We start from the raw sequence: 13102 nt of genomic DNA on the forward strand, positions 1-13102 counted from the left end.
TGAGACACTGACTGGGCGTGGCCAGAGGTGAGCTCGAGTCATTTTCGGGGCGGGTCCAGACACCTGCCGACACCCCTCGAGAGGACTGGTTGGGGGGTCTGTAGCTTTGTTACAGCTGCTATTTAAATAAAGTCGATTGCAGTGTGAAGCCCCGCCCCCGTAGACGATCACCTGTACCTGAAACGCAGTTTGTTTTTCTTTTCCTTTGATGCAGACTTGTTCCTATAATTACTGCCATTAACAGCTGTTTACCGAGTGCTGCAGCACGGGGGGGGTTAATGGCGCTGGGGGGCCCAACCCAACATCCATTAGAATTAAGTCCGTCTCTAACGCGTCGACCCAGGAAGGCACTGAAGAGGTTAATTCATGCTTTTATTTTGTCGAATCGGACTCGGCTGATGACGTCATCCGTTTCTTCTCCTGCTCGAGTCCATCTGCTAACGAGCCACCTGTGGAACTCGTTTTAGACCCGCCCCCTTTACTGGCTCAAAGCCAATGGCGTTGTTCGGTTATGAAGCGTCACAAACATAAAGCGTGAGAAGCAAAAAACTAACGAACAAGACTAACTACTCTAACATTCCATCTAATAAATATAGCCATCATCAGGGGGGGGGGGGGGTCATTAGACAGCACGAGGCACGGAGCCCCCCCCCTCACTCTGGCACCCCAGCGGGGGGAGACCCAAACACACACAGCCCAGAGTCGACGGTGCAAAAACAAGTTTTATTGAGAAGCCGGTTTCATATTACATGAATGGAGGGTAACCCCCCCCCCCCCCCCAACACGCTGCTGGAGTTACCCCCACCTCCCCCTATAGGGGGGGAGGGAGTGCAGCCATTGGTTACAGGTGAATTAGAACAGTCCTTTTTATTTCTGAACATCAGGTGCTCGAGTAAACTCCTCCCCCCCGCTCCGGTCGCCGCGGCGACTAGGCCTGACTCTTGTACTTCTGGTGCAGCAGGTGAACGTCATCCTGGGAGATCCGGGTCCAGCCCTCGCCGTGGACGTGGTAGAGGTTCACCTGGCCGCCGCTGTAGGCGTCGCGGTACGTGGCCTGGTAGATGGAGCGGCGTCCGAGCTCGCAGGCCTCCTCCACCGACATGTCGTAGCGCAGGCCGCTGTCCATCACGCCGTAGGCGTACATGGCGCCGGAGCCGACGGCGAAGCGCTCGCCGCACACCCGGTTCCCCTCGGAGTCCACGTAGTACAGGCCTGGGGAGACGGGAAGGTCGGGAAGGTCAGGGGGGGGAGGAGAAAGAGACGGCGGGCTGGAGCGCCATCTGCTCTCCCGACTCCAGCGCGGCGCGGCATCAGGAAAACCGGGATGGCGTTCATCTCAAACTAAACGCACGCCATCGCCAGAGACGGAGACGACAGCTGCATCCTCTCCAAGTGAAAGGAAGCCAGGCGTGGGACCTGCTGACGAGGCGGGGGCCACACCCCCCCCCCCCCCCCCCAGAGCCCCGTTCCAGCAAGTATTGAGCTCTACAAACACTAACATTAACCATCGACCCACAGGTAACCGCACCCGACACCTGCAAGAGCGCCGCCACCAGGGGGCCGCTCCAAATGCACCGGGGGCCACTCTAAACGCACCGGGGGCCACTAAACGCACCGGGGGTCTTTGTGCCGCCCGATGTGGCAACACTGAACGGCCAACGGCGGCGAGCGCTCAGAAACCAACGGAGAGAAAAAAAGAGCGAGGAGCGACGGCTGCAGCCGTGAGACTCCTCCTTCCACGCCATCGATCAGCTGACAGGTGCTTGGGGAGGCGAGGAGCAGCAGACGGGGCGAGTCAAGTGGGTCAGCATCCGTCCATCAGCCGGCTCCCCCGACGACTCGCCGCTGGATCCGTCGAACAGACGGGGAACGTTGCGTCACTCCCGGGGGAGCAGCAGAGCGGCCGCCACACGGCTCCTCTGACGAGGTCCAACGACGCCATGTTTTTGTTACAGAGTCCAAACCGCGGCAGTAACGGCGGCTCATCAACGCACTGATGGCGTCTCATGACGGTCGGGGGGGGGGGGGGGCGAGGCTTCCACACCTACTGCACTCAAAGCGATGGCGATTCCCCGATCGACCGCTGGGGAAATACCATCGATACGCCGTGACGGCCCGTCTCACCGGGGCATCCAAAAAGTCACTTCAAATACAGATGGGTCGAACGTAAGAGAGGCTGCAGCACCATCTAGTGGGCTCCTCCCAGAACTACAGGTGCGTGAGGGTTCCCTGAGGGTTCCCACTCCTGTGCAGGAGTCTCTGAAGGAATCCTTACGTAACCAACGTGCAGACGGTTCACGGAAGGAACGCGGTGGAAACGTTCCCTACGGCGTAGCCTCCGCTGCGCTACGATGAACCCATCCAACGAGTCGCCGCCATCCGACAACGACTCGCCGCCAACCGACAACGATGCGATCCGTTAAATGGATCGTTCATCGTTCACTGTGAATAGGAACCAACGTGAGAAAAGACGGCGCCCTGCACATGAAAGCACGAGCAGCCCTCTGCTGCGACTGTGCGTGTGTGTGTGCGTGCGTGTGTGTGTGTGTGTGCGTGTGTGCGTGAACACTTCACCACCGTGTAATTCTTTACATTACATCTGAAATTTCTATGAAAATCCAAGAAAACAAATGATTTAAAGTTTAAAGCTCAATAAATGAGGTATTTTTAGATCTTCCATTAATCCTGTTAAACCATCAAATTACAATCTATCGATTCCTGCTTGCGGTAAAGTTCTACATAAATTGAGCCGGGAGGTCAATCTGCTGATTCATTGGCCGAACGGGCTCGCCCCCGCGGGGGGGGCGTGGTTACCTGGACCCCTCTTGTCCCAGCCGCAGACCATGGTCCCCATGCTCAGCCCCATGCCCTTGTACTGGTACACCATGTTAGCCAGCAGCTTGGAGGCGGCCGCCACCGAGATGCGCTCCTTGTTGCGCAGCTCGTAGATGCGGCACTGGCGGGCCAGCAGGCGCTCCCAGAAGCTGCAGTCCGCAGCCCCCCCGGCCATGGTGCCCAGCAGGTAGGGGTTGATCTCAATCACCTTCTTCACGGTCTGCGAGGCGATGTAGGAGCCCGCCGTGGCACGAGAATCCACCGCCACGATGACGCCATGCTCGAACTGAGAGAGGGGGATAAAACACAGCTGTGGGAATCCGTCACAGGAGAAGGTAAGACTCCTCCCCCCAGAGCCCTCCACAGCGGGAGGGTCCAAATTTAAATAACTTTATTTAAGCAGAAAGCAAACACGAATGATTATCTCTTTGGGGTCAGTGCCGCCATTACAGACGCAGAAACATCTGCGCCATCACAAGCAGCCGACACGAACCCAACATCTGCAATGAGGAGGCGTTTCACAGCCATGCTAGCGTGCTAGCGTGCTAACGCTTCCGGATACGCGTTAGCTTAGCCCAACAGCTGCACGACTGTTATCCGGTATTTCGTTATTTAAATCAACAGATTCTGACGCAATTGGAGGCTCACTTACTTTAAACGCTAAAGTGGTAGTCCCGTGCAGGAGCTCTATCTTCCTCTCGGCGGCGCCGTCCTCGCCGGCGGGACACAGCGGGTTGTTCACGAAGAAACTGAGGCCGTCGCCCGGCGTAGCGTCAAAGCCCACGCCGCCTTGATTGGGACCACGTCCGCCGGCAAAAGACCGACACTTACCGAACGGAAAATCCGCACAATCACTGTTCAACACACTAGCGAGCGCCATCTTTGAACCTGTCTGATGACGAGAAAGCAACTTCCGCCATCTTTTATCATCTGAGTCATGGCGGGAACACGACGCAGCGCCCCCTGCGGCCATGGAGGACCAGAAGCAAACTTCAGGATTAAAAACTTGTAAAAATGAAAAGAATAAAGGTACTATTACGGTTGTAAAAATACACAAAAACATTCTGCCTTTTTTCTGATTAATTGTTATGAGATAATTATTCCAGTCATTCAGGAAACTAATCTTACGCTGTGACTGGCTGTGTTCTATTGCATCTCGAAACATCTAATTAACTCATTATTTTTCTTTCACTGACAATCTTTGCCTTCCTCTCCGTGTCTTTATAATATTCCTCTCTCAGGTCTTCTCTCCTCCTTTGACTCCATCCTTGGGCTGTGATGTGAAAGAGGTCCACGTTGTTTCCTGAATAGGCATCCCTGTGAGTGGCTCTGAACACTGCTTCTCTTGCCAAAGAGATTGCTTCATCTTTACTCAGGTCCCACCTGAGCCCGCTGTCCAAAACACCGTAAGCATAGGGAGAGCCCGAGCCCACAGAAAATACTTCCCCCTGCAGGCGGGCTCCATCGCTGCACACGTATATCAGCCGTGGGCCGCCTTGTCCACCAGCAATGACCGAGGATGGGTCCGAATCATTCCCTTCATTATCCCAGCCACACAGTGTAAGAGCCACACACACATCAGTCCCTTTAAAGGGGTGCAGCATAAAGGCGAGGAGCTTGGCCGTGCCACGTATTGAAAGGCATCGCTTGTGCCGTAATTGGTAGAGTCTGATCTCTCTGGTGAGAATTCGCTCCCACAACATACAATCTGCAGCGCCGCCAGAAGAAGTGGCCACTAAATGGGAGTGAAGAGGGCTAATCTTGCGGACAGCTGGGCAGGCAACAAGCCCCCCGGCGCTGGCTCGTGTGTCTGCAGCTGCAATGACCCCATCTTGGAAAATGAAACCCAAAGTTGTTGTTCCGTGGGACAATGGGAAGGGCCTTTGGGCTGGCGTTGAATGGATGGCTGAAGCGCTGCTGTTGAGAGGAGCAGAGCTTGGCAGAGCCGGCATGAAGAAGCACAGAGGGATTCCACCGCTTCGCTCCGATTCATTCCGCCTCCTCATTCCAAAGTTGTCATAGCCAATCATACGGCGAGACAGAGCTGCAGCTTCCACATCAGAGAAGGACGCAGCCACAGGAGTGTCTTTGAAGCCACAGACATTTTCCAAAGCCATAACGATGTAAGTAAAGCTAAGGCAGATAGATCCCTTAAATCGTCCTGCAGGTACTCCTCAAAAGCAGATTAAACCGGAGTCTGTCCTCAGGAAAACTGGTTAAACGATCAAATGAAGCCTCATCACCATCACTGCTGGTTGTAATGTTGACCTCTGTCCTCCAATGCAATGTTCTCATCAAGTGTCTCGTCCTAAAATGTGTTTGCACCCTTTTATAGCCTCCCAAGGCACAAATAGCGCTGTGTGCAAAAGCACCGAGTTGAGCAATATATTACCCCCCCTGCTGTGAAGGCGATATCCAGAGAAGCCACTTTCTGCAAACCTCACATGTTCCACCGAGTCACCTTGCTAGTTCAGACATGTCCGAGTCGTCATTTTCAGTTTGTTGTTAAAGAACGCTTCAGTAATACTGTTAGTGAGACCATTCTGACAGCCTCATACCAATACAGGAACAATACAGGAACACATGGTTATGTTGCTCTATCCAGATTGTTCTCATGTAAATTTGCTAATACTGTATAACATTTGGAACTCAATATGTTTATAATCAGGAGATTAAGATATCAATAAAGTCATAATTTTCACTAATATTTCTGTAGATATAACTTCTTGCATGATGCATGGAATCCACTTTAATTACTTAAAAAACACTGGAAAAGGATGCATGGAAGGATGATATTAATAAAGTTTTTTATATTTGAATATCAAACCTCGAACTCACGTTTTTAAATCCGGAGCTATCGCGGTAATTCAGACACATGCGACTGAAGTGGTCGTGTAGCCATTTTGTGTTTCGTGCTTCTCGCGGCACAACGAGCATTTACGTCCCTGCAGATCCAAGATGGCGTCGTTTGCCTCGTTAGCAGGAGCCAAAGTTAACGCTCCGGGTCAATCCGTTCAGTCAGAGAAAATCATGGCGTCCGTTAGTTCGGGAGGCAGGGTGTCCTGCGGGAGAGACCTGGATTGCGTCCCGGAGATAGCCGACACGTTAGCCGCGGTAGCGAAGCTCGGGTGAGGAGACTCCGGCGGCTTTATTTATGTGGAAGTGAGATCGCGAGAGCGACGCAGCGGTTTGCTAGCTCAGCGTGACGCCCGCTAAGCTAGCCGGTAAACGAGCCGCACGTGCCCGTCCGAAGCGATGCTAAACACGGCCGTGCTGCTAGACGAGGCTAACGTGCTAACGGCAGTGAGCCGCCTGGGCTCCCGTGGACGCTCATTTCTCGTGTTTTCTCCCACGCGTGTCCAGGTTTGACTTCCTGTGCATGCCGCTGTTCCATCCGAGGTGCCGGAGAGAGTTCGAGTCGGAACCGGCGAAGTCCCGAGCCGGTGCCCAGACGCGCTCAGACCTCCTGCTGTGTGGAAGAGGTCGGTCATTACGTCATCGTGCGTGTCTGTGCCTCTGGATTGGACCTGTTGAGCCGCCGTAGATGATGGTTCTGTGGATGTTTCAGCGTGACAGTGTTTTTTTTTTTTGGGGGGGGGGGTGCTGATTTTATCCAGACCAGGTTTCTTTTCATGATGTCTTCATAATCTGTGTGATTTAATTGTATTATAAATTGATTCAAAACGAGTGAAATGTGAATGGAGTCTGTGACGGGTGATTTTGGAGCTCTCCTGATTCCAGGGGTGGAATACGAATCACCGTTTGCTTTTATTGCTGCAGATTGGAATACTCTAATCGTGGGGAAGCTCTCGGCGTGGATCGACGCTGATTCAGAAATCGAGACGCTCCGCAGAAACTCTGAGGCTGTGAGTCTGACTGGCTGGGGGGGGGGGGGGGGGTCTGTAACACGAGAGAACCCAACCCCTTCCCCTCTGCCCCTCTGGAAGTGTTTTCCGTTGTGTCCTCATTGTCCTACTTCCCGTCCTTCTCTCCAGGCTTTAGCACAGGAGCTGAACTTCACGGCCTACCTGGGCCTGCCCGTCTTCATGATGCCCATAAAGGGCCCCCACAACGCCAACCTGGCTCGACTGCTGCTCAGTCACGTCCACACGGGACACCACACCTCCATTGTGAGGACTAACCGGATTAACAAAGCCCGGTGTGAACGCTTGGACCGGTTTTGATTCGGGATGCCTTGTGTCCCGTTTAGTTCTGGATACGCGTCCCGCTCATGGCTTCGGAGGACATGCGGGAGGATCTGATTGAGAACGAGCCGAGCGTTTGCAGCGACGACCCCGATGTGGAAGAGAAGACCTGGAACTGGTGAGTGTCTCTGGTCCGCCCCCCCGCGGCCGAGCTGTCCCTGGACTCACTTTGGTTCCGCCCCTCTGCCCTCCCAGGTGGCACTCGCTGAGGACGCTCTGTGACTACAACAAGAGGATCTGTCTGGGTCAGCGAGGACGTTGTGAAGGTGTGTGGCGCCGGCGTGTGTGTGCTCGCTGCTAAAGGTGCGCGTGTGTGTGTCGTCTTCCTGAAGCCATCGAGGTCGGAGCCGACATGCCGTCGGACGCCGTGATCCAGAAGTGGCTCGGGGAGCCAATCAAAGCGGCCATACTTCCCACCAGCATCTTCCTCACCAACAAGAAGGGCTTCCCCGTGCTGTCGAAGGCCCACCAGCACCTGGTCTTCTCTCTGTTCAAGGTGCGCCTCGGCGGGTTCCGGTTCGTCACTCGCCGGGTTCTGCGTTCTAACGCAGACCCCGTCCTTTGTAGTTGGAGGCCCAGTTCGTCTTCACAGGAACCAGCCGACACACCGAGAAGGACTTCAGATCCTACCTGCAGTACCTGGAGTACCTCAACCAGAACCGACCCGCACCCAACGCCTATGAGCTCTTCGCCAAAGGCTACGAAGACTACCTGCAGTCTCCCCTTCAGGTGAGTCCGTCATTGGCTAAACATTCGACCAATCAGCTGTTTGCGATGATCCGACTGCGCAAGAAGAATCATTTATAAAGGAACGAAGGCCAGCAGACCTGAAAGGTCACCGTTCGGTTCCTCTAGAGGTCCTCCCACGTTATCACTGAACCCGGAATGTTCCCGGACCGGAGACCTGTGACCAGGAATGTGCTGAGATTCCAACAACAATGGCAGCGGCTGGCGCCGCGATAAGCATCGCGTCCGGTCCGGGCGCAGAGCGAGAGACGCGTGTCTGAGAGGACGCGCCGGTCGTCGGAGACGTCTCTCAGAATGAACGACTTGTTCTTCGTTTCCTCCTCCAGCCGCTCATGGACAATCTGGAGTCTCAGACGTATGAAGTGTTTGAGAAGGATCCCATTAAATACTCCCAGTACCAGCAGGTCAGAGCGGACACGGTGTCGGGTGTCGGTCGTTGGTCTGTGCGAGCGTAACACGCGCGCTGCCCTGTGTGTGTGTGTGTGTGTGTGTCTGCAGGCGGTCTATAAATGTCTGCTGGACAGAGTCCCAGAGGACCAGAAGGAGTCCAACGTCCAGTGAGTGTCTGGCGAGCAGCGGGTTCTGTGTAAGGGGTGTAGCGGAACCCGCTGAAGTTCTGTCTGTCTCAGGGTGCTGATGGTGCTGGGGGCGGGCAGGGGCCCCCTGGTCAACGCCTCCCTGCACGCCGCCAGGCTGGCCTCCAGGAAGCTGAGGGTGTACGCGGTGGAGAAAAACCCCAACGCTGTCATCACGTGAGTGGCGTCCCGGCGCTCCGGGCTCGGCCGGGAATCTGACCGGCAGCCAGAGGCTCCGGACCGCCGCCGATGTTCTCCTGACCTCGGCTGTCCCCGTTCAGGCTGGAGAACTGTCGCTTTGAGGAGTGGGGCGAGCAGGTGACCGTGGTGTCGTGTGACATGCGGGAGTGGGACGCGCCGGAGAAAGCAGACATCATCGTCAGCGAGCTGCTCGGATCGTTCGGCGACAACGAACTCTCCCCGGAATGCTTGGACGGAGCGCAGCACTTCCTCAAAGGTGCGTCGGCGTCCTGGAGGAAGCGAGCTCTTGTTTTGAAATCCAGACGACTTTCTCTTTCTCTCCGTCGCGTGTCCCTCAGACGGCGGCGTCAGCATCCCGTGCTCCTACACCTCCTTCCTCGCTCCTCTGTCCTCCTCTAAGCTCTACAATGAAGTCCGGGCGTGCCGGGAACGGGACAAGGACCCGGAGAGCCACTTTGAGACGCCGTACGTCGTCCGCCTCCATAACTTCCACCAGCTGGCTGAGCCCAAACCCTGCTTCACCTTCACGCACCCCACGAAAGGTAGGCCCACCGAGACGTGGCGTTTCCCGTCGGGGGGGCGGGCGGAGACGCCTGCTGTAACGTCCGTCTCGGTCCTTCAGACACGAACAACAACCGCTACCAGTGCCTCAGGTTCTCCGTGGGGTGCAACTCGGTGCTCCACGGCTTCGCCGGCTACTTTGAGACCACGCTCTACAAAGACGTCACGCTCAGTAAGTCGTCTTTACGCCCTCGCCAACGCGTCAGCGCTCCAGAGTTCAATCTGAATCTGTGTTCTGTGTCGGTTCCAGGCATAAAACCAGAAACCCACTCGCCCGGAATGTTCTCCTGGTTCCCCATCCTCTTCCCGCTCAAAGTGAGTCGTGCCGCCATCCCCTACGCGCCATCCCAGCGACACAATAACAATGAAACCCTCCTCCCGGCAGCAACCCATCTCCCTGTCCCGGGACGATGATGTCACGGTGCGATTCTGGCGCTGCAACAACGGGAAGAAGGTGTGGTACGAATGGGCCGTGACGGAACCCTCCTGCTCTGCCATCCACAACCCGGCAGGACGCTCCTACACCATCGGCCTGTGAGGCGCCGCAGCGGTCCACATCACGGTTTTCTGTTCTGCGGGTTCCTTCCAGCCGGACCCGAAGGAAACGCAGACTTGAACCCCTGTCCCTCGACTGTTCGGGTCGCGTACCATTTAGTGGCATCACGTGTTTGTCATTTTGTTTGTGTGTGTTGGAACCTTGTCAATAAAGATGAAACTGAAACGTTCTCCAGATGTTCTGTGCTCCGTTCCGATCCTGGACCGGTCTGCGCTCTCCGAGTTGTTGTTCTGTTTTATGAACAACATTTACGATAGAGGGTTAAAGGTCATCTGTAAAACATTTAATCAGGAGTTTGATGTCAGACCTCACAATGAGCTGCTCCGTTACCTCCTTGCTATCAATGATTCATCCACCTGCTGGAACACCTGATGCAGAAAGGGGCGGAGTCCGCCCACAGTAAAAGATCAAATTGCGGAAGTCGTGGCTGCTCTGAAGAGAACTGGTGGGTTTATCGAAAGCTACTTTAACACGACAGGAAGCTCATTGTATCTGATTTAAAAATAAAGGCCCTACTTTCTGCTTAAATATTTAGTTTGGATGATTCATTTGACTTTCCAGTCAAGACAAAGTATTTTAGAACGAATTATGTTCGAGAACCGAGGTTCTTATTTTGAAAGTCATCACAGGAAGTGGCTCGGTTGAGACCGGATTTCGTGACTGATGAGCACTCGAGGGTTTTCAGCCAGCTGCCGTGTGCCGGACGCGGTTCGGCCGAACCGGTTTACCTGAGAACCAGGTGAGTCTGGGAGGGACGTGGAGGTGAGTTGTAATTCTGGCCCTTTAAGTATTCAGGTAAACATCCCGTCATGCTAACGGGGCTAGCTTTTTAGCTCGACGGTCCCACGAAGCAGGTTTGACAGCATCTGCACGGTTAGCTAGCCGCTATCTTAGCAAGCTAACTTGGTGGACAACGAACTGAACGTATTCTCACCGCGTGAATAACGTAAATGACTAAAAACTTTATTCACACCGCCTTGAGGGGCAAATACTAAATGTTGTCACCGTTAATGTGGAGTTGTTGAGATGGAGTTACATCTTTATGTAAACAGGAAGTGAGGTCACACGCAGTTACAGCGACGCACCTGTAGGCTTTATGTAAACAGGAAGTGATGTCACACGCAGTGACCGTGGTGTTCTGTCGTCCCTCTGCGCACACACAGCAGCCATGTCTCCGTCGGTGCCCCTGCAGGAGATGATCCGGGCCATCCGGTCGGCCCGGACCCAGTGCGAGGAGCGGGGGGTCATCCAGAGGGAGTGCGCCGCCATCCGGGCGCAGTTCCGGCAGGCCGACAGCGGGGGGGGGCGCTCGCACAACCTGGCCAAGCTGCTCTACGTGCACATGTTGGGCTACCCGGCTCACTTCGGTCAGGTGGGGGGGATTTTATTAATGCCTGTCATGGGTTGGTTTGGGTTTAGGGGGGGGGGGGGCAGCCGGATCTGATCAGGGTGGGAGGCGGAGCTGATCCCAAACGCACGGCGGAGTCACATGTCTGTGACCCTTCCAAGAAACCGGGGGGGGGGGGGGGGGGGGGGGGTCACAGTGATTGAAACGAGCCTTTGATCTTGGTAGATGGAATGCGTTCGGATGATCGCCAGCCCCCGCTACTGTGACAAGCGCGTCGGCTACCTGGGCGCCATGATGCTGCTGGACGAGAGGCAGGACGCCAGCCTGCTCATCACCAACTCCATTAAGAAGTGAGCACCTCATTAGTATTCATGAGCCCACGGGCGCTGCAGAGGCCCCGCCCCCCCCCTGACCGCAGCGTGTCTTCCAGCGACCTCTTCCACAGCAGCCAGTACGTCCAGTCCCTGGCGCTGTGCACGTTGGCGTGCACGGGCTCGGCCGAGATGTGCAGAGATCTGGCGCCGGAGATCGACCGGCTGCTCCGAGCCTCCAACGCCTACATCAAGAAGAAGGTGGGCGGAGCCGCGGCGCTGAGCGTGTCGGCCCCACGCAGGATGATGTCATGTTCCTGACCCCGCCCCCTCTGCCCCCCCCCCCCCCCCCAGGCTGCTCTGTGTGCCGTTCACATTGTGAGGAAGGTCCAGGATCTGGGCGAGATGTTCGCCTCCACGGCCCGGTCCCTCCTCGCCGAGAAGAACCACGGTGAGCCGCCCGGCGTCCCGGGCTGGCGTCCCGGGCTAGCGTCCCGGGCTGGCGTCCCGGGCTAGCGTCCCGGGCTGGCGTCCCGGGCTAGCGTCCCGGGCTAGCGTCCCGGGCTAACGTCCCGGGCTAACGTCCCGGGCTAGCGTCCAGGGCTGGCGTCCCGGGCTAGCGTCCCGGGCTAGCGTCCCGGGCTAACGTCCCGGGCTAACGTCCCGGGCTAGCGTCCAGGGCTGGCGTCCCGGGCTGGCGTCCCGGGCTAGCGTCCCGGGCTGACGTCCCGGGCTGACGTCCCGGGCTAGCGTCCCGGGCTGGCGTCCCGGGCTGGCGTCCCGGGCTGACGTCCCGGGCTGACGTCCCGGGCTGACGTCCCGGGCTGGCGTCCCGGGCTGGCGTCCCGGGCTGGCGTCCCGGGCTGGCGTCCCGGGCTGGCGTCCCGGGCTGACGTCCCGGGCTAACGTCCCGGGCTAGCGTCCCGGGCTAACGCCCCGGGCTAGCGTCCCGGGCTGGCGTCCCGGGCTGGCGTCCCGGGCTGGCGTCCCGGGCTGACGTCCCGGGCTGGCGTCCCGGGCTAGCGTCCCGGGCTGGCGTCCCGGGCTGGCGTCCCGGGCTCCCGCTGGCGGCGGCGTCCTGCTGATGATGCCTCGCTGTGCGTCTGTCTGCCTGCAGGTGTGTTGCACGGCGCCGTGGTGCTGATCACGGAGCTGTGCGAGCGCAACCCACAGATGCTGGAGCGTTTCAGGAAGGTACGCGCCATCGGGGCCACGCCCCCGTTGACCCGATGAGTGGCGTGCGTCCACGCTGACTTCCTGTTGTCCCGTGTGCGTCTCAGGCGGTGCCGGAGCTGATCCAGATCATGAAGAGCCTGGTTATTTCTGGCTATTCTCCAGAACACGACGTGGCTGGAGTCAGCGACCCCTTCCTTCAGGTCGGTCCGGCGTTCCCTGCGGCGCCACTCGGGTTCTGCCCGGTTCTGCCCGGTTCTGCTCGTCTCACTCCTCCTCCTCCTCCAGGTGCGCATCTTGAGGTTGCTGAGGATCCTGGGACACAACAGCGAGTCGGCCAGCGACGCCATGAACGACCTCCTCGCCCAGGTGACGCCTTTGTTGTTCGGTTCCGTCCAAACAGGAAGTTGCCGCTCGCATCACTTCCTGTCTGTGGGGCGACTCGGCCCCACTGCTGACCCGACACCTGACCTGCGTCTGCGTCCCTTCAGGTGGCGACCAACACCGACAGCACCAAGACCGTGGGGAACGCCGTTCTGTACGAGACGGTTCTGACGGTTCTGGACATCCGGTCGGAGAGCGGCCTGAGG

General features: G+C 57.0%; 4 protein-coding genes across 5 annotated transcripts; 2 read left to right on the forward strand and 2 right to left on the reverse strand.

The window, feature by feature from the left end:
• Positions 1-731: 731 nt before the first annotated feature.
• Positions 732-3724, reverse strand: psmb5 (proteasome 20S subunit beta 5). Its single transcript, XM_068748440.1, has 3 exons — positions 3488-3724; positions 2815-3121; positions 732-1212 (listed from the first exon to the last, which is right to left on the reverse strand). The coding sequence occupies exons 1-3, from the start codon at positions 3713-3715 to the stop codon at positions 929-931; spliced, it is 819 nt and encodes a 272-aa protein (XP_068604541.1). The 5' UTR covers positions 3716-3724; the 3' UTR covers positions 732-928.
• A 280-nt stretch (positions 3725-4004) lies between these two features.
• Positions 4005-4952, reverse strand: psmb11a (proteasome 20S subunit beta 11a). The gene has a single exon (XM_068749330.1). The coding sequence runs from the start codon at positions 4950-4952 to the stop codon at positions 4005-4007; it is 948 nt and encodes a 315-aa protein (XP_068605431.1).
• Positions 4953-5865: 913 nt separating this feature from the next.
• prmt5 (protein arginine methyltransferase 5) lies at positions 5866-9849 on the forward strand. 2 transcript variants are annotated; one of them, XM_068748661.1, is made up of 16 exons: positions 5866-5963; positions 6199-6317; positions 6616-6701; positions 6831-6965; positions 7046-7158; positions 7236-7285; positions 7373-7536; positions 7608-7769; positions 8114-8191; positions 8286-8344; positions 8417-8539; positions 8644-8819; positions 8902-9105; positions 9186-9296; positions 9375-9439; positions 9510-9849. In XM_068748661.1, the coding sequence occupies exons 1-16, from the start codon at positions 5866-5868 to the stop codon at positions 9660-9662; spliced, it is 1896 nt and encodes a 631-aa protein (XP_068604762.1). In that variant the 3' UTR covers positions 9663-9849. The 2 variants fall into 2 exon arrangements, with proteins under 2 accessions (XP_068604762.1, XP_068604761.1); XM_068748660.1 differs by having other exon boundaries at positions 9186-9439.
• A 564-nt stretch (positions 9850-10413) lies between these two features.
• On the forward strand, positions 10414-13102 carry ap1g2 (adaptor related protein complex 1 subunit gamma 2; the record flags this gene model as incomplete). The annotated part of the gene is made up of 9 exons (XM_068749331.1): positions 10414-10419; positions 10844-11052; positions 11254-11378; positions 11459-11600; positions 11694-11790; positions 12457-12533; positions 12620-12715; positions 12801-12881; positions 13004-13102. Coding segments are annotated over exons 2-9 (921 nt in total), but the record flags the coding sequence as incomplete, so codon positions are not given.

This window comes from Brachionichthys hirsutus, chromosome 15, assembly GCF_040956055.1.
Source record: "Brachionichthys hirsutus isolate HB-005 chromosome 15, CSIRO-AGI_Bhir_v1, whole genome shotgun sequence".
NCBI lineage: Eukaryota > Metazoa > Chordata > Actinopteri > Lophiiformes > Brachionichthyidae > Brachionichthys > Brachionichthys hirsutus.